The sequence below is a fragment of the Pavona decussata genome, unplaced genomic scaffold (assembly GCF_977016875.1).
Source record: "Pavona decussata unplaced genomic scaffold, jaPavDecu1.1 SCAFFOLD_124, whole genome shotgun sequence".
Taxonomy (NCBI): Eukaryota; Metazoa; Cnidaria; class Anthozoa; order Scleractinia; family Agariciidae; genus Pavona; species Pavona decussata.
This window is the reverse complement of record NW_028145538.1, coordinates 1822918-1845000: the sequence shown is the minus strand read 5'-3', so window position 1 is coordinate 1845000 and position 22083 is coordinate 1822918. Positions and strand designations below refer to the sequence as shown.

The following is a 22083-nucleotide window of genomic DNA, read 5'->3' as shown; positions in this document are numbered from 1 at the left end:
TGTGAGCTGTATGTTTCCCATTCTCTTCTTCAATTTATATCCTTTAAATGATAAGAAAAATGAAATTATCTGGATATAGTTTAGTTATATATCTGTTCCTGAGTGACAAAAATTGATAACAACTGTGAATGCAACACAATCTTTTACGAAAGCATGCAGAACAATTGTGAATATTACTTTCACCGAAAGACGACGAACCTTCATTCATATCGAAATGAGTTATACCGGGAAGAAATTCATTTATTTCATTTTAAAACGTTAATTTATTTTAACAGTGGAGGCTTCCTTTAAGTTACAAAGCGGAGCTCAATTATTTTCTCCCCCACTAAGTGACCTCCAAAACATCTTAAACTAAGTAGGATTAAAATTGGTTTGCGTATGTCTGTTGTTTCAAAACTACCAAAAAGCAGTATTCAGTACTCACAAAATTTTTCTGCTAAATCTCTACGACCCACTGTACACAATGCTTCATTTAAAACTTCGTACGTGGCCTCCTTGCCGCCGTCTTCTTGCCATGTCAACAGCATTGCATATGCTTTCTCACTGTATAATTCATGGTCTTTGTGAAATACTGTCAGCTTGCCCTCAATAAAATTAAGCTCACGCCCAAGAGGCTTCCATGAATTTCCAATATTTTCGGCAAGCTGCTGTAACTCTTTAGTCGATGGATTTCCCTCTTTGACTATAACAAAAGAGAAATGAGACTTGTCTGCCTGTCCTATAATTGCTGGTAGCTAATTATGCGATAAAAAAGCCATCTTGACAAAAAGAAATGATTGAAGGCCTAGGGAATGAAAAACATACAAAGCATACGAGTCTCGAAAATCCCACGGAAAAAGAGGAGACTGTGAACAGTCTACTATCAAGATTAGACATTAATAATGACGATAGGATGACTTGCAAAATTGTCAAGAGGAAAGAAAAGAGTAACAACCGACATGCGGAAGGCAGAGCGTCCAAAAAAATAATGCTAGAGAGAAAAAAACTATTATAAATTGAAAAACCCAAGCGAACTGCTGACAGTGAAAAAGAATTTCGGCAATCCTTTCAGGCGCCCTCCGTCTTGTTTTGTTTTGTTTTGTTTTGTTTTTTTTTTTTCAATTTCAGAAATAGATTCTGATGTTATATCAATTGAAGCGGGCTGTTACATACAGCCTAATTCCCGAAGAACGTTTCTTAAATATATCGCAATCCAAAGTAATTCAAAGCTAAGGGCCATTCCAATCTGGCTATCATCATCATTATCGTTATGATTATTATTAGTTACTGGCATCATCATGATCGACATCATAGCAGCAGTAGCAAGAGTAGTAATAGTAGTAATAATAATTATTGACAAGCATCGTCACCTGCAGTACTGCGTTTCTTGGCCCCTTCAGGAGCACTACCACTGGAGACCACTGGAGAGGAAGGAGATCTCTTAAGCTTTCTCTTCAAAGAGAACGACTCTAGGATTGAACAAAAAGATTTGGCCTGTTTAGGCTTGAAGGGCGCAACTTTGCTACGCACGATACCAAAGTCTAACTTTCTATCTGCAGCTGTAGCTCACTGCTCAATCTTCCTTGTAGCGTGGTTTCTAATTGAGTGTCGTACAACCAAAACCAAAGTAACTACTTTGGCCAATCGCAATAGATGAAAACAACACAACGAGCCAATCAGAATTCGAAGCAAATACATGTAACCGGTGCCAAGCGCGGGAAAACGCGTGCGATGAAAACACGATTGGTTTTGATTTGGATTCCCATTGGTTGAAAAAGTGGCGCTAGTTTTGTTAACCAATCACAGAGGGTAGTAATGCAAAACCAAAGCAAACGCGAAATTACTTTCGAAACTCAATTGAAAACCGCTCTATCTAACGATAAAAGTATATTTATTTCCATTTTGAGCAGAAGTTTAGATGTTTTCCTTTAAATCAAAGGCGCCGGTAAGTCCAATTGTGTGGGCCAATTTACGCGTTACAATTTATCAGCTAAGAGACAAACTTCTATTTTTCCTTTGGTTTAGCGCGACGGGATGAAAATCAGCCTGACTAAAAAATATATCTGTGGCAATGACAAAGAGTCTTTTATTAATCGCGCTCAATCATGAATGTTCTTTCTCAAACTGGGACAAAACAGCTCCAGTTAATTGGTACCTTTAAATTAGCCTTATGTAAGGAAGTATTTTTGTGTGGTTTATGATTATGCGGGAAAAGCAGATCTCAGCAAGGGCTACTGAAATCCAAAAAGAAATTTGAGGGGAACCACGAATTTTTGAACTAATGAGGCAACAATTATTCTAAAAAAAACAGTCAAATTCAAAGCAATGTATGGCGGTTTTTTTTTTGTTTTTTGTTTTTTTTCCAAATTAAAGCTTTATTAGAGTAAATGTGATGGAATATTTTAATTTTTTTTTAATTTTTATGGTAAATAAATGAGAACGATGTATTATTCAATAAATAACACAGGCATACTCGGAAAAAGGAAATTCGAGTGCTCCTGTCAGGAGTCGAACCTAAGGCCTTCCGATTACTAGTTCGTATGCTCTACCACTGAGCTACAGGAGACTCGAGGGTACATTTATTATCTCTGGAAAATGCATGGCTACCCCAAATTTTCTTTTTGGATACCAAGAGCACTTGCTAAGCTCTGCTCCCTCACATAGTTTTAAACCGCTCAAAAAATATCCCTGTATTAGTGGGTACCACCCATAGGAAACCCGAGTATCTCGAGATACGCAGAACGTATGCGCAGTAACAAAAGTAGGCACCATCATTAAAAGATCCCACTTTCATTTTAGCCAATGTCTATCTTTAATACAATTAAGGTTTACTTACCTCCATCGCCATGGTGTCTCCAATCTTTGAAAACAATTGCATCCCTCAAAATATGAGCCGTAAGGGATGCAGCCATTACGCTAGAAAAGGGTCTCCATACATCTCCTTTAGCCTTTTCGCCATCTGCAAAGTCCGAGACCCCTTTAATGACCATCCATTCAATATTTAGGTCATGAGCGGCTTTGTACAGACCTACAGACGGTAATAAGACAAGGCGCTCCATAAGAATACGCAAAGAGAAAAATAGAGACGAAGGCAGGGAATTCAAAGGGATTCAAGGTAAACCGTATCCAAATACAGTGGAGCCCCAATTTAACGAACCCCCATCATCATCAACCCCATGTATAACGAAGAGAATGATGTCTTTCAGCCCGACCCAAGTTACAGCACAATGCATCCAACAGAATCTAAGTCTGTAAGGAAACATGTACGTGTTCTATTCTTTCTTCGAAGAAAAACATGCAGACATAGAGGCGTATTCTGTGAGGAAAGATAGGTTCTTACCTAGAAATGGTTGTGCAACACTTCCACAGTGCACAAACCCAAACATGAGCATGGCTTGTTACATGAAGTGCAAGTTCTCTTTTCGCACGTGACCACGGACCAAACTTACTTCGACGGTCAAATACCCGACGGGTCGTCAGCTTCTATACGCGTCAAATCAGTTCCCACGGTGTTGAACGTTTGAAATAGGGCTCAAATGTGCGGAGGTTACCCGGGGCGGTGGTGCCTTGAATTGACTGGCACATTTACCCTTTATATAATGTTACCTAATCGATGGTAAAACCTGAGTATGACTATCTGTCGTGGCTCGTGGGGTGGATGTCGGGGGTCGTGAGTGTGGGTAAAAGTCGTGGGTAAAATAATATTAAAGAAATAAAATAAATAAACTAAAATATATAACTTAAAAAGAATAAAAAAAATTAAATAAATAACTTAAAAAAGTGATTAACACGTGACGCGCTCTTTAGGTAGTGTCAATCGCTTGCCCCCGTATAGGCAGTTTGCCATAGCCTGCGAAGCAAGCTCTTTTAAGAGCTCTTTCCCCAAGAGAGCTTGCTCGCGGGCTAAGTTTGCCAAAGAAGCAAAAATGGGAGGGGGGAGTTCTCTAGCACTTTGTACCACCACCCTACTCCTCCCCCCCCCCCCCCAACCCCGAAAACGGCCGAGCGTGCTAGTGTAAACATCAGCGCATCCCTTGAGGATGTTGTTGTTGAGCTCTTTTTACAAACAGAACGAGCTAGATCTTGTCACGCTAATTCCTTAACCTGTCAATTCACCCGTTGTCCACATTATACATCTGACTACTTCAATAAAGTAATCTGCGCATTTGCGTATAAATGCCCCCCTTCCGCAGTGCCAAGTTACTATATACTCCTCTAATTCAAATAACAGATGATGGGCTTGAGGAGTTCATGAATAGATTACTGTATGAAGTCTATTTTTGATTTGTTCGTTACGGCCTTTATAATAGACTGGTCTGGTCGGAAAAGAGTGGTAATGGTCACGCAACGACGTCACGTTAGGTTGTCACGCCAGGCGGGACAACATGTAACATAAACAATAAATGAAGGGGAGGCCTACATAAACAAAGAATCAAATTTCAGAATTGGCCAAAAGGGACGGGAGGGTAAGCTGAACCGATTACGAGGGGATAGACTTGAGCCCGCGATGCTTGAGGGATAGGTGCAGTTGTCAGCGAAGTTGCACACACTCTTAGGTTTTTAGTTTATTTATTTTATTTATTTATTATTTTTTTTAATATTTTTTTACCCACGACTTTTACCCACACCCATGACCCACGATCCACGACAGATAGTCATACTCGTAAAACCTTTACCTTCAGCTTCCATTTCAAGTGCTATTGCGTCACAAAATCGCTTCATCAGCTTGTTCTTTTCTTCAAGGCTGTTAACTACCCTCGGGCCACTGAGAACCACACCATCGGAATGAACCTCTACATCCAGTTTTGTTGGATCTTTCAAGGGCGCCTGCCAACCATAAGCTGCATTAAGAGCGATTCGTCCAAGACCCCTGTCTAAAGGAACAGCTATGCCACGTTCTTCTAAACCATCCTCGGTGTCTTTGGTAAAGGCATAGGTTCTTACTTTCGCTGACAGCACTACGTCTCCCTGTTTGACTTTCTTTAGGCCAGCGCAGGCACCCACGTTAAACACAGCTTTGGGTCGTAACTCTTTGACGGCCTTAGGTACAACAATGACGGGTCCTTGAACACCGGGACCCATTTCGCATTTCATCACGGCAATTTTTTGCTTCGTTTTATCCCCACGAATATTTCCAAAGTACACATAACCAAGTTCCTTGTGAGTACTCTTAAAAAAACCTTCATTCAGCTGTGAAAGGAAAGTTTTGAACTCCCAGTCCTTCACTGCCAGTATCAAAAAGTCGACAGGGAGTATAGGTTCGACTTTCTCTTTCCAATCTTCCGATATGCTGGGAAGATCCTTGTTTTTTAACAAACGAACGCTATCGCTCAATTCTGGTGGATTACTGGCGCTGTCTTCAGTAGCTCCTGACATTGTAAAACACTTGTTGCCTGTGAATAGAGACTGATAAATAATCAATCTATCATGCAATTGGTTCATTGACAGTGAGACAGATTATTCAGCCCCATTTAACAAAAGTTAGAAATGTAAATGAAAGAAGTAACAAGAGCAGTAAAGGAATACTTCAGGTTAACATTGTCATTTGCATTTGTTGTTGGTGTTATGTATTTAATTCAAATTAACACTGTACACAGTCCCCCTATTTTTCCGAGGTATTGTCGAGCCGTCGAATGCTTCGATAAAGCTGTCGCCATCTTGGTTTGTATAAACGAGCGCGATCTGGGGAGAGTGTCTGAACTACCGAGGCGAGTGGGAGTGGGGAAGCGGCGGGAAAACTTTTTCGCTCCCCCACCCCCACTCCGCCCCCTGGCAATTCAGACACTCTCCCCAGATCGGAAGCGTACCAGTCTCGACAATCCCACGGAAAAATAGGGGGACTATAAACAGTCTATTTCACGAGTTAAGTTCTTGGTCTCGATTTTTCTACTTGGGCGGCACGAGGTTAGTTTTCGTTCACGTTATCAATTTTTTTAAATTCTCGGTCGCGTTCTTTGTACTCGGTCCGTGAGGGGCCGAGTCTGAAGTTCACCACATGACGTGTCACATAAAGCATGGCAGATGCAAGATACAAATGACTAAAAGGAAGACCTATTCCTCTAGAATTTATCAACTTTACCAGAAACGGAATTCACTTAATAAGAGAGGCATTTTCTATTTCCAATACGAAGACTCTTAAACTTTATGCGATGAACAGACGCGAAGAAACTTAATCTGTTTATAAGTCTATTTTTATAGTGTCGTTTGTGCATCTTTTAACGTTCCAAGTTTTTCAGCCATTCATATTTCATCTTTTCATTAATAGCACTTTAAAAATTCGAGAAGTTTATATCGTTTTTTATTTACTTAGCTTTTTTTTAGCTCCTCAAGGTTAGTTTTCCGAAAATTCGCAACTAAAGCACTCTATGACCCCGCGGGCCAAGATAGATAAAGATGTCTCACGTTTACTACAAAAAAACAATCAATATAGAAACGGTTTCTGTCTAAAAATGAAAGGTGAATAACAAATGCTTTCCCTGAATTTCATTTAAAAATACAAACAGCGAAATATTGAAAAACGCACAAGGATAACGTACGCGTGATGAGTAACGTTACTCTAGATCATACCGGAAATTACGATCTGTCGTTGACCCGGCGTCACATACATATCAGGACCGTACAAATGGTTTCTGTCTCCAAATGAAAGGTGAAAACGTAAGGATTAAAGCCCAGGGATTATAAAAAGCATTCGTGTGACAAATGTCGTTTTACCCTGTATTTTATTCTGACTGCAAGAAATGCAATTCTATCTGGTTACTTATTGCCTCACTATATCTCTGTATCTATCTATTTGGCGGTAATTAGCAATGCTGGAGGTTACCACTGCTAAAAGACTGTAGGCTTACGTACCACGCAGTCAAATATGGCCCGAGTATAAGCTGAAAACAGCTTCTAGTTAAAAAAAAACTTGGAAAAGTACACGGAAAAAATCCCTGGCCACATTAGCAGCATAGAGGAATCACAAAAGATCTGCCGGCTGGGAACCGCCCATATTTTAAGAAAAGTGCTTTCCATCGTGTAAAGCAAGTTGTCACCCAGTGTGTCCCAAGGAAACTAGAAGTTCTCGGTCTCCCTTGGAAGTAACAATTCAATAGCACAAGGAAAACGACAATGAAGGCAGAATTTAAAAATATTCTGAATGCAAAAAACTCAGTGTGGAGTTTGAAAGGCAAACATTTTGGTTTACCTTTTATTTATACTTAGTTCTTCAAAACGTAAACTACGAACTACAAACTCATGAGAGGTGGCATGAGATAGCATGCGCAATGTTTCAACACCGACAACAATGTCTATTAGCTCAGCTCATTTAGTGAATTACATGTGGAGATACAAGATAGTATTATTTATTTATTCCATCAACGTTTTCTTTGTTGGATTTTTAAACAAAACAGTAGTTACAAGTTGTAATTTTTGTTGTCATTACGAAATCACGCTAAACATTTTATAAACTTGGACGTAGAAATATCGAACATGAAAAGAAAACATGTCTGTAAGCAACTGAGCCATGAAATCCGGCGTGACATTGACTGTCTTAGTATAACATAGCGTCTTGAATGAGTAGTATGTGAAATTTAGTCTCATAAACGGTTACTTTCAGGCTTCACAATAATTACTTTCACTGCTTTCTGTGTCACAGAAACATCCTCAAGCGTAATGTTTCCACCACCATTGTTTTCATACTCTGATTGTTTTTGCATAGAATATATCAAACAGGGTTAATTTGTTGCCCTCTGGAAATGTGTTATTTTTCTGCATAATTATGCCATTCCGAAAGTCGTGCTTCATGCTATTCCGCAAACTCATTCCTCCTTTACTTTATGAATTTCTTACTGGGTTTGAACCGTAATTTTGTTGCTTAATCGAACAAAAGCGAAATCTTAGTTCGATTACACTTGACTGTGTTCGGCAGTCGACGCTTTCAAGAAAATTGATCATGGAACTTTCAGAGGCACCCAACGAGAACATATAAACAAAATAAGCTTACTTAGAATGTTGTCCCCTGTGTTTCCAGATCGTTTTGTGCCCTTTTGACACATATTTGTGTAAGTTAAAATACAGATTGATCTGCTGGATGCTTTAGCTTAAAATTCAAGTTGCAGAGAGCTTTGGGAGAAAGGAAGTTTATTCCCCGAATTTACTAACGGCTGATGGTTGTACGAAAATGCTACCAGACCTTTTAACGATATTTTTGCCTCTTCGATAAAGGAATTAGTTTTCCAGTGTTAGGAAATTGTGATCTGACAGTTAACCAACGAAAACCGAGATGAGGAAAGTAAGGCCATCCAAACAGATATCCACTGAACAGAACAAATTAACCGTGAGGGTAGCCGGGAACTTTTCTGTGAGTCAGACCGACAAACTCGATTGATTCGACTGACTCTGCAAGTCGAACATAACCGGCAACAGTGGCAGTCCATACACTTCCGAGTAGCATATAGAAACCAATGCATTTATAAAAAAAACGGGAAATAATCAATTGGTAAATAATCCTTTAGTTTCATTACAACACGCGAGCAAAAACTTCCATCTTTCCGGTCTAAAGATTACTTAAGAAGGCTTATCTTTACGCGACCGATCAAGCGTTCAGGAATCTAATATTTACTTGCATTCGCTTGCCAAAGATTTTCATGGTATTAGCTCCATTTTCTTCGCTTGCCGGCCAGGCGAACTCAATTGAGGTCAGCCAAACGTTCGATAAATTGAGTAGCTTTTCAACTCATTCAGTTCCATTAACTCGGGTAATTTTGGATATCCAGGGCTTATAGCCAACCACGGTAATTATATATAATCTGAAATTTATATCCCAGTTCTTTGTAACAGTTAAAACTGGCATATACAGAAATAAATGTTTTAGTTAGGAACATAACTCTGTCGCTGTATAGTACTTCTTGTGTGCGAAACCCTTAGTTACAGAGAGCGTTATGCATGCCTCAGTAGCGGCATCAATCAGATTGCAATGCAGCCAATCAAATCTTTGATGACACGGAATTACGGTTTACCCAAACGGTTAAAGACTAATTGTGAATGACTAAATTGTACATTTCAGTCGAAATAAAAGTACTTGAGATGGCTGTTGTTTCCAGAGCGTTCTACAGCCTTTTAACATAAGATGCAACGGTTCAACGTGTTTTGATTCTTCCGCTAAAAATTCTTAGTTCTAGGAAACATTAAGCGGTGGACTGTCGTCAGTTCCCCAAATTCCCAAGTTCCGTTGTTGGCTATGTGCCTTACTGACAACAAAGGGTAGTTTTTCAGCGTTACGTCGGAAATTTTGAGCGAAAGGAGGAATGAGTTTGCGGAATGACATGTGGCATGACGTGTGGGAAATATGATTTATGAGGTATGGCTTAAATACATAAATTAACTGAAGAGCGCGTCCTGTTTTTGCGCCAATTTTATCAAAGCAGTTTTTTCGATATTGCAGACTCTAGTCGAATATTGTACACAATTAGTACACAACAGATCGAGGATCAGAAAATACAAGCCTGCAAAAGAACTTGTCTGATCGCTAGTCTAATAGGAAGAAGTGAAGGTGAAGTGATCGATGAATACTGTTTATAGTTTTCGCATATAAGGAACCTAATCAGGAAATTAAATTTCATGTTGACTATACACCTCGCGACTTCCATGAAGTTGAAACGGAAGTTTGGGCTCGGGTGATGCTTTCTCGCAGAAACTGATCTCTAGTTGTTCATCTGATCACAATTTAATCCGAATTTTGCAAGGCCTTGAATGCTTTTCGAACAGATATTCCATCGGCCAAACGAACTGCTTGGTGCCCCTGCATTTTGACATACAACTCGACAAAAAACTCGTTGTATACTAGTATATATAGTATATATTTCCGGTGAAATATTCACCAGTATTTCATAGAAAACCAATTGAAATAACCAGTAACGTTATTCAACTGAAATTGCCAACAAATGTCATTTTCAGTAAGGAGTCTTGACTCAATAGCCATGACAACAAATAAACTCTAAGAATCCACGTTCACTGGAGGTTACAGTTTTTCACTCGAGCAGAATCATTTTCAAACCGTTCAGTTTTGGTAAGTGAAAATTGAAATGTTTTTCGCAGAGAGAACAGAGAAGTTCGTTAAGCGGAGAGTTAACTTGAGAAACTAATAAAACAAATTAGTCAGCCCAATATTTGACATCACGTATTAAATGAATTAGAAGTTTGTGATCACCCCTTCATAATTCACAATCAACTTCTTGATATCCTTATCAGCTAAAGAGAAGAAGTTTTCCACACCGTGGCAAGGTGTAGGTAAACACAATTTCAAAATTGCCTGCCTTCAGGAAACTTGATGAGATCTACAGCGCACGACCGGACAGCGCGCTCACTGAGTATGAATACCGAATTCTAACATTTCTTGATCTTAAATTAACTGAATCAGGTGTCTAGTCCAACAAAATCGAAAGCAATTAATTGAAGAAACGCGACCTTTATAGCGCGATTACGTTTGATAAGTTTTTCGTAACAAAATTTGTACGAGGAACTTTTGGTGAGTTCGAATTATTGAACACACTTGTCTAGCTAGTCTCTCTCTACATTCTGTCCAATCTAGTACAATTCTATTCGCAAATCAAACATAATCAACGAAACAATTAGCCGAAATCACGTCCCGAAGGCGATTGATACAAGCTGATCTATTTCAACGGAATGGGAAATCGAATCAATATCCTTTCGTTTGGCGTTATGTTGAACGCATGGCCGTTCACGGACAAAATGAAATGCTTCCGCTATAAAGAACAGTTGAGCTATTGTAGTTCAATTAGGAGAACGAAAAACTGGTGTTTACTTGCGTTCGATTGCTAAATTTTTGGTGAGTTCGATATAATTTCGTTGGTTTATCGAATCCACGATCAATGTTCAACAATTTTCGATTGATAAAGACTCAGGTTTTACACAGGCAGTTACAACTTGAACACACTCGGTATAGAAGTTTATAAATGTTACAAAGAACTTACCTTGCTGTACGATTCGTCGAGATTTTCGTAGGTACGTGAACCCCAGTGCTTACATAAAAAAAAACGCTCAATGGCAGACGAAGACAATTCCACTAACGGCAACGTTTCGTTAAGTCGTTTACAGGGTACACAAAGAAATGAAACGAAGTAATCGATACCTGACCCGCTTATTGTTTTGTCTACAGCCAAAACAGATGGTTTGTTTTCCGGTTTTGTTTGGGCTGTTTTGAAGGGTTACGGAAATCAGTGCAAAAATTGTTATTTTGAACAATGTTTCTTTAGGTAAAAAAGAGTAATATAATTAAAAAGATAATCACTATCCTTTGTAAATAACTGTCCTTTAAAAATAACAGTGGAGGTCGCCACGGGTCACAAAAAGGAAAAGCTTCTCTTTGAAGCTTCGTTACCGTATTCTTCCTGTCACGTACGCGAAAAAAAAGGTACGCATTGCGTACATGTGGTTAGTGCTGTGCACGCGCTGCGGACCTGTTTGTTTACGGACACTCACTTACTCACTCTTACATGCCTGACGACATAGTGGGTAGAGCACTAAACAGTGCACTACCCACAACAAACAATGTATTAAAATGGTATTCGCCCTGACGAAGGGCTAGTGCACGAAATGTCAGCTCCTAAAAATCTCTTTACAGTGGCCAAGTTACTAAATTGATAAAACCAAAAATTTTCGTTTCCACTCCCTCACCGACGCTGCACCACACTTTCTTCAGAATCTAAAGCCCCATCCACACCAACAAAACATGTTTAATTAAACCAGGTTTAACAAAATGAAAATTGGTAACAGAAAGCTCAACCATTGGCTTTGACATAGAATTCAAGTAAACTTTAACTTAATTTTATATTTGTGCTAAGTTTGTAGTCAACAAAAATCCGAAAGCAGCTTTTATGAAAGAAACAATTTTAAACTGTGTTTAACTAAACACAGTTTAAGAGCGGCTGCCTGAGAATATCGGGAACTCGCGGTCAAAACTGAAATTTTGGATATCCTCATATTTTGTCAAAAGAATCCCTTTGGAGAACTATTTACGAAAATAACAATAAAACTTTCCAAAGATTTTTCGTTTTCGAGAATTCTGGCATAATGTGAAATGCCGTGATCGCGTCGCAGGCGGCGTTAAATTTTGACGCGATTTGGTGCATTTTCAAATCGCTCGGGAAGGAAGACGGCTTAGCGTATTAAAACGATCTTTGAAGTTAAGTTAGGCATCCTTCTGAGAATACGGTCTTATGAAAATATTGCTGGAGGATTCTTATTTACATGCAGTTTTCAAAGTCCGAAGAATCCTATTTTCAGCATTTTTGTTGACACTTGAAATTGTGGAAACTTTGCGGACAAATATCGTGTCCTGGTACATCGAAATTTGTAACAAATATTATACTTTAGGAAAGCTCTATACATGTACTGCAATATATTAAAAAATCCAGCTTGGGTAATTTAAAATCCAAGCGTTGACGGAAGTAAACACATAGGGAATTTTAATATATATTTTTTTCAAAAATGGCAGTGGTCACGCAAGGACAAGTTAATAAGTTTAAAATAAATTTATTGTTTATGTTTCATTTCTGGTGGAATAAAACTAATTTGTTATTCGGAAACAAAATCTCATGTATTGATGGGTTTATCCGCATAAAAATTGATTTAATTCCTATTATCGCAAACGAAAAAATGAAACGTTCAGGTGTTATGTCACGCTTTCCTCGGTACGCTGGCGTCAACAACGCGAAGGATACGAAACAAAATCAGTAAATATTTCATATCAAAGTGTATCTGAAACCCCCAACAGACGATATTGTTTCATTAAATAACTAATCGAATTGCGTGAAAAACGCCTTTGGTTGAGAAAAGTTGCGCAGAAGTTGCAGTTTTTATAAATCCTAGGTTTGTCAAAGATGCATCTCATCCTCACTGTCAATAAAATGTCGTGGCAGGCACTACCGTACTGATTGAGCTGGACAAGCGAAGACGAGAATTCTAAAAGCTGAAGAACAAGGTATCTGTGTTTTCAATTTGCAGGTCCTAGACTATACATCATAAAGAGAACTGAGATATCAGAGCCGGTAGAGAAAATCATGCTTTCACTTTAGTGCAAGGCTGGCCTTATCTTCAACAGCTACACGGCAAAAGTATCTTTGAATGAGCACTTACCGTTCCAATGCCTGCAAAATAGGCATTTAATGAACCATCCCCGTTAATGCGAGCAATAGCCCACCCTTCTCAGTCCGATCCGGAGAGTAGAGCACCAGAAAATAACCAAGGTTATTTGCATATTATGGCCATCACTGTGGGCATAGCTATTTTAAACTTGCTATTTATAAACAATGACGCAAAATGGTTATAAATAGCAATGTGCTTTCTTGGTTTGGAGTGGTTTGCTCGATACTAGAAACTGTATTTCTTCTTCCGCGATGTCATATTTTGCAGTTTCTATATATTTTCGGTTGCATTTATGGCTCAGTGCTCATTTTCGTCCTTGATAGACGACGAGTCCGGTTTGCGGTCAAAGTTCGTACTATTACAGCAACCTGCGTTTCTTTGGGTGAATGCCAGAAATATATCTCCAGTCATCCAGGTCCCAACGCCAGGAAAGTGTTTGCTGACGACAAAACTGACAGTGAAATGCAATTAATCCTCGCGCGCGCGTGTTAGTAAAGTTATCGATCATCTGATGTTGTTGATTGGACATATGACGTTACTGACTTTACATTGATGGAATACAAACAGCGGCGATATTTCTGATAAAGCTACGATAATCTTTACATTGATGGAATTTGATATTCTGAAAGGATGAGTCGAATAACAATCTGACCATCTGCCCGCGCCGTCGAGATGTCTACGGTTGGCGGTAGCCTACCACGCAGTCGTTTTTAGGGGACTCGTATTACCTCCTCCCCGAGTCCCCTCAAAACGACTGCGTGGGAGGCTACCGACAACGAAGACCGTAGACATCTAGTTTAGACGTCTAGTTTAGTCGGAAGGGGTCGAGAGATGCCTCAATAAGCCCTAAAAACATCATCATCATCATCATCATCACCATCATCATCATCATCATACCATCGCCATATCATCATCATCATCATCATCGTCATCATCACCATTATCATCATCATCATCACCATCTCCATTATCGTCATCTGTGATCATCATGGTGAATCAAATAAAGGCCTTAGAGGTACGGCATGTTGCTTTGCTTTTTTGTGAGCATGAGAAACTTGCAGTTACTATTAAATGACATCTGTAGTGCGGAAATACTTCGGATTATTGTTGAATACCTTTTACGTGCAAGGGTATGTGTGTACTGGAGGCGATTCAAAATTCGTTCAAATTAAAGTAGCCACAGCGAAAGAATGATTGCTGAGACCATTGCGGTTTTTTGACATTATTTTTTTCCTTTTTTTTTTTGTTTAAGTTTTAGCAGTCACCTTTCCTTCTAAGACCAGAGTTTGTGTCTCTATACCACATTGAACCCTCCTCTTAGATAAAACAATAGTTTCCCCGCTTCCTCTTCTCTCCGCATTTATAACTACATTCATTGTCCTCTATTCACTAAGATTGTTTGAGGGCCGGTTGGAAAAATCAAGCGCCAGGGATCTAAGGATTATTTTCAGCAAACTTATGTACCTATTAACAAGTTGAATGCGTTGTAACCAGCTTTAAATCAATGTTATTTTCTTAACTAAGGAAGAAAATACTCAAAAAGACTCAGAAAATGCTGTTTAATTAGCTACGATAAAGTTCGTTTGGACAAACGCTACACGGGTTAGTGTTGAACTCCTGCGAAAAAGATGAAAATACCGCAGCGTTTGTTTGATGGAAGTTTCGTCCTCAGTGAGCAATACCACGTGTAGATGAAACCTTCTACTCGAAAATATGCCAAAGCGCCGGGCAAAATGGAATTTTATCTCATATCAGCGGTATCGAAGCGGCAGGTAAATACAACTCGGATACTACACTATAGTTATAAAAAACGTAAACCTGTCATTAACGGTCAATAACCCTAGCTATCGACTGTGAGGTAGAAAATGTCGCTATTTCATAAAGCTTCATTTAAGAACTGAGCAAATTGTCACTCTTCTTTTTAGTGAAAAACGTACTAGTTGCGTGAAGTACAATAATGAAATTTGACGTTGCGTTATCGGAAAACATGCCACGGCAATCGGCTTTTACGAATTTTGCCGTGGCATTACTTAGATTAGTTATCACTCACTCTAACTGTGAATAATTTTTTGTATAGAAATAGAGAGCAATGAAAAACTGTTTAGAGTATTACATTTTGTATTGTAGCGATAACTTTGTCATTCTCTAGGGAAAATATATTATACAAACTAAATGTATTTCAAATGTGTTAACTAGTACTTGCGTGACCACTGGCGATATCAGTTCGAAGAAAATACACAAAAAAATTTGTTAGCACTTGACTATAAATGTTATACCCAAACTAGATTTCTTACATGTTGCAGTAAAATGACAGATCGTACCTCAAGTATACCTATTATTGTAAGTTTCGATGTACCAGGACAAGATTTTGCCTCGAAATATTTCCTCATTTTTAAGTGTTCACATGCGAGGAGTTCAACAGTCGACATGTTGTTGACAGGCTGTGATCTAGAAAACGTGCCTGCTTTGCACAATTTCACAAACCCAAAAGTGATTTTAACGCCTGTAATTAATTAGCATTATTATTGAAACAAGTTCTTATTTAGTAAGATATATCATAAATACTTGGTTCTAGATGCACCATGTGGCAATGAAAAAAATTGGTTGAGATCTGGACGACTAGACACTTTGACCTTTTCAAATTTGGGGTTCCCTGATCTCACTCCCTAGTTAGACTTATTTTATTTAAGGTATATAAAACATTACAAAACCTATTAGATCATTAGATTTAGTTTTGGAACAAGAATTTTATAATTCTCCGGTAAAAATAACACACAAACAATAATTTATTGAAACATGTCATTTCGTCCTTGCGTGACCACTGGAATTTTTGAAAAAAATTTGTCAAGAATTCCATATGTGTTTTATTCCGTCAAAGGCTGGCTTTTAAATTACCCAAGTTGAATTTTTTATAAGTTTCAGCACAAGAATAGAGCTTTTCTTCAGTGTAACTTTCATTGTAAATTTCGATGTACCAGGAAAAGAATTTTGTCCGCAAAGTTTCCACAATTTCAAGTGTCAACAAAAATGCTGAAAATAAGATTCTTCGGACTTTGAAAACTGCATGTAAATAAGAATCCTCCAGCAATATTTTCATAAGACCGTATTCTCAGAAGGATGCCTAACTTAACTTCAAAAGATCGTTTTAATACGCTAAGCCGTCTTCCTTCCCGAGCGATTTGAAAATGCACCAAATCGCGTCAAAATTTAACGCCGGCTACGACGCGATCACGGCATTTCACATTATGCCAGAATTCTCGAAAACGAAAAATCTTTGGAAAGTTTTATTGTTATTTTCGTAAATAGTTCTCCAAAGGGATTCTTTTGACAAAATATGAGGAAATCCGAAATTTCAGTTTTGACCGCGAGTTCTCGATATTCCCAGTCAGCCGCTCTTAAACGTGTTTAAGCCTTGGTGTGAATGGGGCATAAGCCTCTTATCAATTCATTTATAAACTGCTTTTTGTGTGGAATAAAACAAACGAAATTAATTTTTCAAATACGAACCTCCTTCTTTTGTTTATTTCTCTAAGCCTTGGAGCCAGGTAAGAATTTTAATATATCTAAATTGACCTATTGTCAAAATTTCTGAATTTACATGAACCTGCAGGACCACCCTTGACGTATGGAAAACGTTGACTCAGAGGATGGAAGGGGGAGGTGGGACAGGAAGAAAACGCAAATCGAGTGCAGCGAAAGAAAAAAGGCAGAAACTGGGCGGAAAACTGCGTTTGCCAGATTTGTAAGCGCGCGGTAAGTGAAAGAAAAAGAAACAAATTATATAACCGGAAAAGACAGAGAGCAGTAATCGCTAGGAACGGAGCTGTTCCTCCCAGCTTTTCCTTCATCTCCACTGGCCTCTCGTCCTAACAGAATGGCTAGCTCACACTTTCTTCACTGAATTGCTTCAGTGAATGAGCCGTTAAACGTGATGCAGTTTTATTTTGTATTTTTAGTTACATAACTGGTTTTAACAATTGTCAACTTTTACACAAGAAAGGTTGAGGAGGACAAAGTCAAGGGCATATCAACAAATTGATGCACTGTCACCTACATTTTCAAAAACAAAACCATGCATCGTACAAATTGAATTGTTACTTTAGTTAATACTTGTAAAACCATTGTCACACTACAGAAGACTAAGGAAAGGTTGGCGTTTTTGGTTGACCGTAAAGCGGGATATTTCGAATCATTCTTTTTAAAAAATCAACCAAGGTAGTTGAAAGCTGTTCCTGTTAGACCCTGGTCATTTTCATGGGATCATCTTCTTCTTCTTCAGCCTCCTCATCAAGTGCGCCGTCGCTTTGTCTCAGCGGTATCTCTTCGTTTGCGTCGAGCTCAGAGAACTTGATGTCGTCACGTGACAAGTGTTGACAGTTCCCGCGCCAAGCGCGTCACACATGACGATGACGCATGTGCGAAAACGATCCGTTAAAAAATGACAATAATATAAGACCGCCTCTCACAATGGTCAAGCTGGATAATGCACCAAAAAATATTGGATTCTGCTTTCTCGTATTTTCAAAAAACTCTGAATTAGGTTTTATTTTAAACTGAGAGGAACTGATCCAAGACCAAGATAAGAAAGGATTTTGTAGATGTGTATCCTGCATCAAAGTCTGCACACTTGCCCCATGCATTTACGCCAAAATGTAGCCACTGTGTACTGTGTCACGCTGGGTACTGATGAATGCATAGCTGAAGCTGTTCGGCTTCTGAAGCAGATAGAACACTTGTACGGGTGGGCGGTTCGAAATTTGCCTGGATGTCAAGGGTAGTTTGCTCAAAATGAAGCCCGCCCCTGCCGCCGTCACTCCCCCCGCCCACTCGCTTTATGTCCACGTTTTCTTATGGGAATCGCATACAGTGCCGTTAAATTAATGGCCCCAGGGAGCATAACAGAGTCTTCTGTTAGCCAGTGAGCCTAGGTATAGATCTTTAGTTGCTTTTTAGGACATTTGAAGTCAGTATATTTTTCTGTATAAAATGATGGATCAGAGTGTATGTTAAAGTTCTGAGTGAACCCATGACTTCCCACTGAGTGTTACCCCTAGTAAAGAAATCGGAGAACGCACGAGGTAGAGAAAAAACCTTTGATTTTGGCGTGAATTAAAACACGACTTTCGGATTTCACAGGCGCGTAGGAGGGGGGGGGGGGGGTGGGGTTCGGAGAGATTCGAAAGAATCCCCTTTGAAGATCAATAATGGCGGAAGAAAAACTTTTAAATAAAGTTCCTGTGGTCGAAATACATCGACCAAAGAAAAATAGAGATATAAACCCGAAGCAACCCCCAGGTCAATGTTCAGCAGCTCACTGATTTGGTGGATCTCTATCAAGATGACCTACCTTCTCCACAACTCTTTTCCTCCGAATTCCAGAGGTGGAAAATTATGGTTCAGAACGGATGAATTGTTGCTGATTCGCGTGCTTCGTCACTAAAAGCATGTGATCCCGACGACTTCCCCAACCTGTACATGCTCCTGAAAATTGCTGCCACCCTTCCAGCCACCACTAGTGAATGTGAACGTTCATAAGTACAATGAGGAGGTTGAACAACTACATGAGGTGTCAGTATCATGGGAGAGAGTAGGCTGTCCGCCCTGGCTCTAATGCATATCAAATATGATATGCCTGCCAATCATCTTGACGAGATATTCAATTTGTTCGAAGGCCTACACCCGAGAATGATGCACTTTACCAGCTTGGTGTATGACTATCAGCAGATCGAATAGCTATCAGAACTTGACAGGGCGCGGAATGTACATTGAACTTTCTTGTTTAAGTTGAAACAATTATGCCGTCGAAATGATGTATATAGCTTAAAAAGGTGCTGTGAAACGAAGTTGTGATTTGCCTAAAATGGGTCTCAAAATGCAGGAAATGAGGTTTCTGGGAACCTAGATTTTCAAAACTTTCCGGGGGAGCATGCCCCCGGACCCCCCTACCAAGAGCACCTCCGGCGCTCAGCAAGATTTGGGGGTCAACGAAGACCCCTATCGAAACCTTAGCTACGCGCCTGATTTCATCCTTCGTTGCTCTTCCGACCGAGCTACAAAACACAGGAGCAAGTCGTGGGTGATTATGGTGGTAATTTCGGCAATGTGAATGTGAAGGGTATTTAACAAATAAAGAAGCCTCGACGGTGCTCTGTTCTCTTGTAAAGCGCGTAGAAAGCGGCTGGAGCACGAAAGTAGTGTATGGGGAAACACGAGACGTAGTCGAGTGTTTCTCCTTACTTCTTTAGTGCTCTAGCCGCTTCCTAAGCGCTTTACAACAGAACAGAGCACAACCGAGGCTTCTTAATTTGTTTTATGATAAATAATTCTTTTATTTACCCACGCATTCACCCTCATTTTCGAAACAAACTTCATTTTCCAAACCAGGGTTTTTCTGTTTAAAAATTAAGATGGAAAAGTAAGATGTTCAGTGGAATCCGGTGGATTTGTGGCTCATGAAAATCTGGACGTTGTCAATGAAATTTTCTTTTTCCATTGTATTTCACATTTCGATAACGTAGACTCCGAAAACTGGTGTTAGCTTTTAGTATTAGTAACACTAGAAAGTTTTGTGTTAGTCTAAGCAAAGAATAAAGACTTAGTTTGAGAAAGTAGTTGGTACAAGCCTTCAAGAGCTCCATTTCAAAACAAAGCCCAAAGTGCAAGTCAGGGGGTTGGTCAGTTTTGAAATTGACTTTTCAGGGCAAACTCTTTTTCGCTTAACAAACACACCACCGTATGCCTAGTTACTCTAGGGTATTGCAATGTAATGAGAAGGCTTGTCACGTGACTAGTCGACGCCCAAACCCCGACTCTGACCCAAAACTAACTGAAGTGTCGAGGGCCACGGAGACTCACAGGTTTCAATCCGACAATTTATTAACTCGAACCAAGGGGTTTAGTAAAATATCAATTGCTGGATTTAGGTGGGTGAGTGATAAAATGAAAATATAGAAAATGTTATATACGACTGAATTGACATATACTGCGAAAATTATTTAGGATGGAATAAAGGTGTAGGATACAATTAACACAGATAAAGATACGGAAAATAAAAAACTAGATCGAAAAGTGTTAATTAACCAAACCGCAACATCCTGGGGGGCTTCGCTGAATTTGCGGAAATTCAGCAATGAAAGCGAATCAATTAATCAGTCACTGAAAGTTCTTAGAACTAACGTATTCAAACTGTCCAAAGAGGATTCTGAGAATAATTGTAGGCAAATGTCAAAGTTACTAAATAATCTTCTTCTTCCAGCAATACAAGTTTTGAAATCGGCCTCACGAGCGTTGAATTCTTCGTTTTGACTTCTCCAACTCGAACGCGTTGGTCGTGGCCAGGAAAGATCTTCATAACTCTGCCAAGGAGCCATCTTCCACGAGGGGAATTTTCATCCACAAGCATTACGAGATCATCGACCTTCAAGTGTCCTTTCTTGCGAACCCATTTTTGACGTTGCTGTAAAGCTGGAACGTATTCTCTTAGCCACCGTTTCCAGAAGCAGTCAGCAACGAATTGGGCTCTCCTCTATTGTTTTCTTCTGTAAAGATCTTCGCGAACAAACAGACCTGGGGGCAGGGCGAGGTTTTTCTGTGGCAGCAGGAGGTGGTTCGGAGGGAGTGGTTCCGGGTCGCTTGGATCATCGCTGCTGGGAGTAAGCGGGAGACTGTTGAGAATAGTAACAACCTCTGCGAAAACCGTGCGTAAGGTTTCCAGTTCAACCAACGCATCTGGAATGCCAAGGACCGCCTTCATGGTCTTACGCACGCGTCGAATTAATCGTTCCCAGACCCCATTCATATGGCTCGCGGTTGGAGGCTGAAATTTCCACTGGAACATTGGGCACAGGGAGCAATTAATCCCGTCCTTAATCAGTTGCTTGTTTAAATCATCCTGATTCCACTGACGAATAGAGTCGCGAATCTCCCTGTCCGCTCCGACGAAATTTGTTCCGCTATCACTCCAGATTTCTTTGGGACACCCACAATTCCAAATGAATCTGCGGAGGGCTTGAATAAAGGCATCCGTCTCTAATGAACTCAAGTCTTCTATATGCACGGCGCGACCGGTAAGCAGGTAAAGAGGCAACCGTACACCTTTTCTGAACTCCGACCACGCTTCACGTAGAACTGGCCAAAGAAGTCGACTCCTGTGTAGGTGAACGGTCGATCATAGGGAGTGAGACGTTCCTTTGGCAGGTCGGCCTTCAACTGAGTCATGGGGACTTCATTTCACTTGGGACAATCGATGCATCTTCGTAGAACATGGCGCACGAGTGACCTTGCTTGAATAATCCAGAAATGTTGTCGTATGAAGGAAAGTACGTGCTCTCGACCAGCGTGCCCCAGGATTTCGTGGAAGTAGCGCACGATCAGGGTGGAAACTGGATGATCTTTAGGAAGTATCATCGGATGGGCAGCTTCAAAGGCGATAGGAGCGTGACGAATTCTTCCTCCGACGCGCACGGTTCCTTCTACGAGTACAGGAAGAAGAGTTGCAAGCTTGCTTTGACATTTAACTGGACGACCTTCGATTAAGGAATTAATCTCTTCGGCAAAGGTTTGGCGTTGTACCAACTGTACAATTTTCTTGGAAGAGCACCGTATCTCTGAAAGGAGTCGAGGCTTCATAAATTTCGTTCACTCGATTAGCAACGAATGGCTTGAATCGCCTCTTCTCGTTCGTAATGTACTGCAAGGTCGTCAAAGAGTCTGTCCAGAACGTAACACCTTGAAGGGATATGTCAAGCTCGTCGTGTATCAGTAGATGCAAGCGTGCAGCTACCACTGCTGACTGTAACTCTAAACGCGGTATAGACCAGTGTCTCAGTGGGGAATTGCGGGTCTTTCCCATAACAAAGGCGCAATGGACCTTTCCCGTATCATCAACGAGCCTTAAGTAGCCAACTGCGGCGTAACCTTCGTTGGATGCGGCAGAAAAATAGTGCATTTGGACTCGGA

At 40.0% G+C, this 22083-nt stretch overlaps 1 protein-coding gene across 2 annotated transcripts in view; it reads right to left on the bottom strand.

Annotated features, from left to right (window-relative positions):
* The window catches only part of LOC146469400 (uncharacterized), a 152599-nt gene that overhangs the window by 30252 nt on the left and 100264 nt on the right, over positions 1-22083 (bottom strand). Inside the window, exons 11-14 of one of the 2 annotated variants that reach the window (XM_085123416.1) lie at positions 4656-5372; positions 2816-3007; positions 1350-1448; positions 425-682 (exon numbers count right to left, since the gene is read on the bottom strand). In XM_085123416.1, the coding sequence (XP_084979542.1) occupies positions 425-682; positions 1350-1448; positions 2816-3007; positions 4656-5372 (1266 nt within the window). The remainder of the gene's footprint in view (positions 1-424; positions 683-1349; positions 1449-2815; positions 3008-4655; positions 5373-22083) is intronic. The other variant, XM_085123417.1, reaches the window with a different exon arrangement.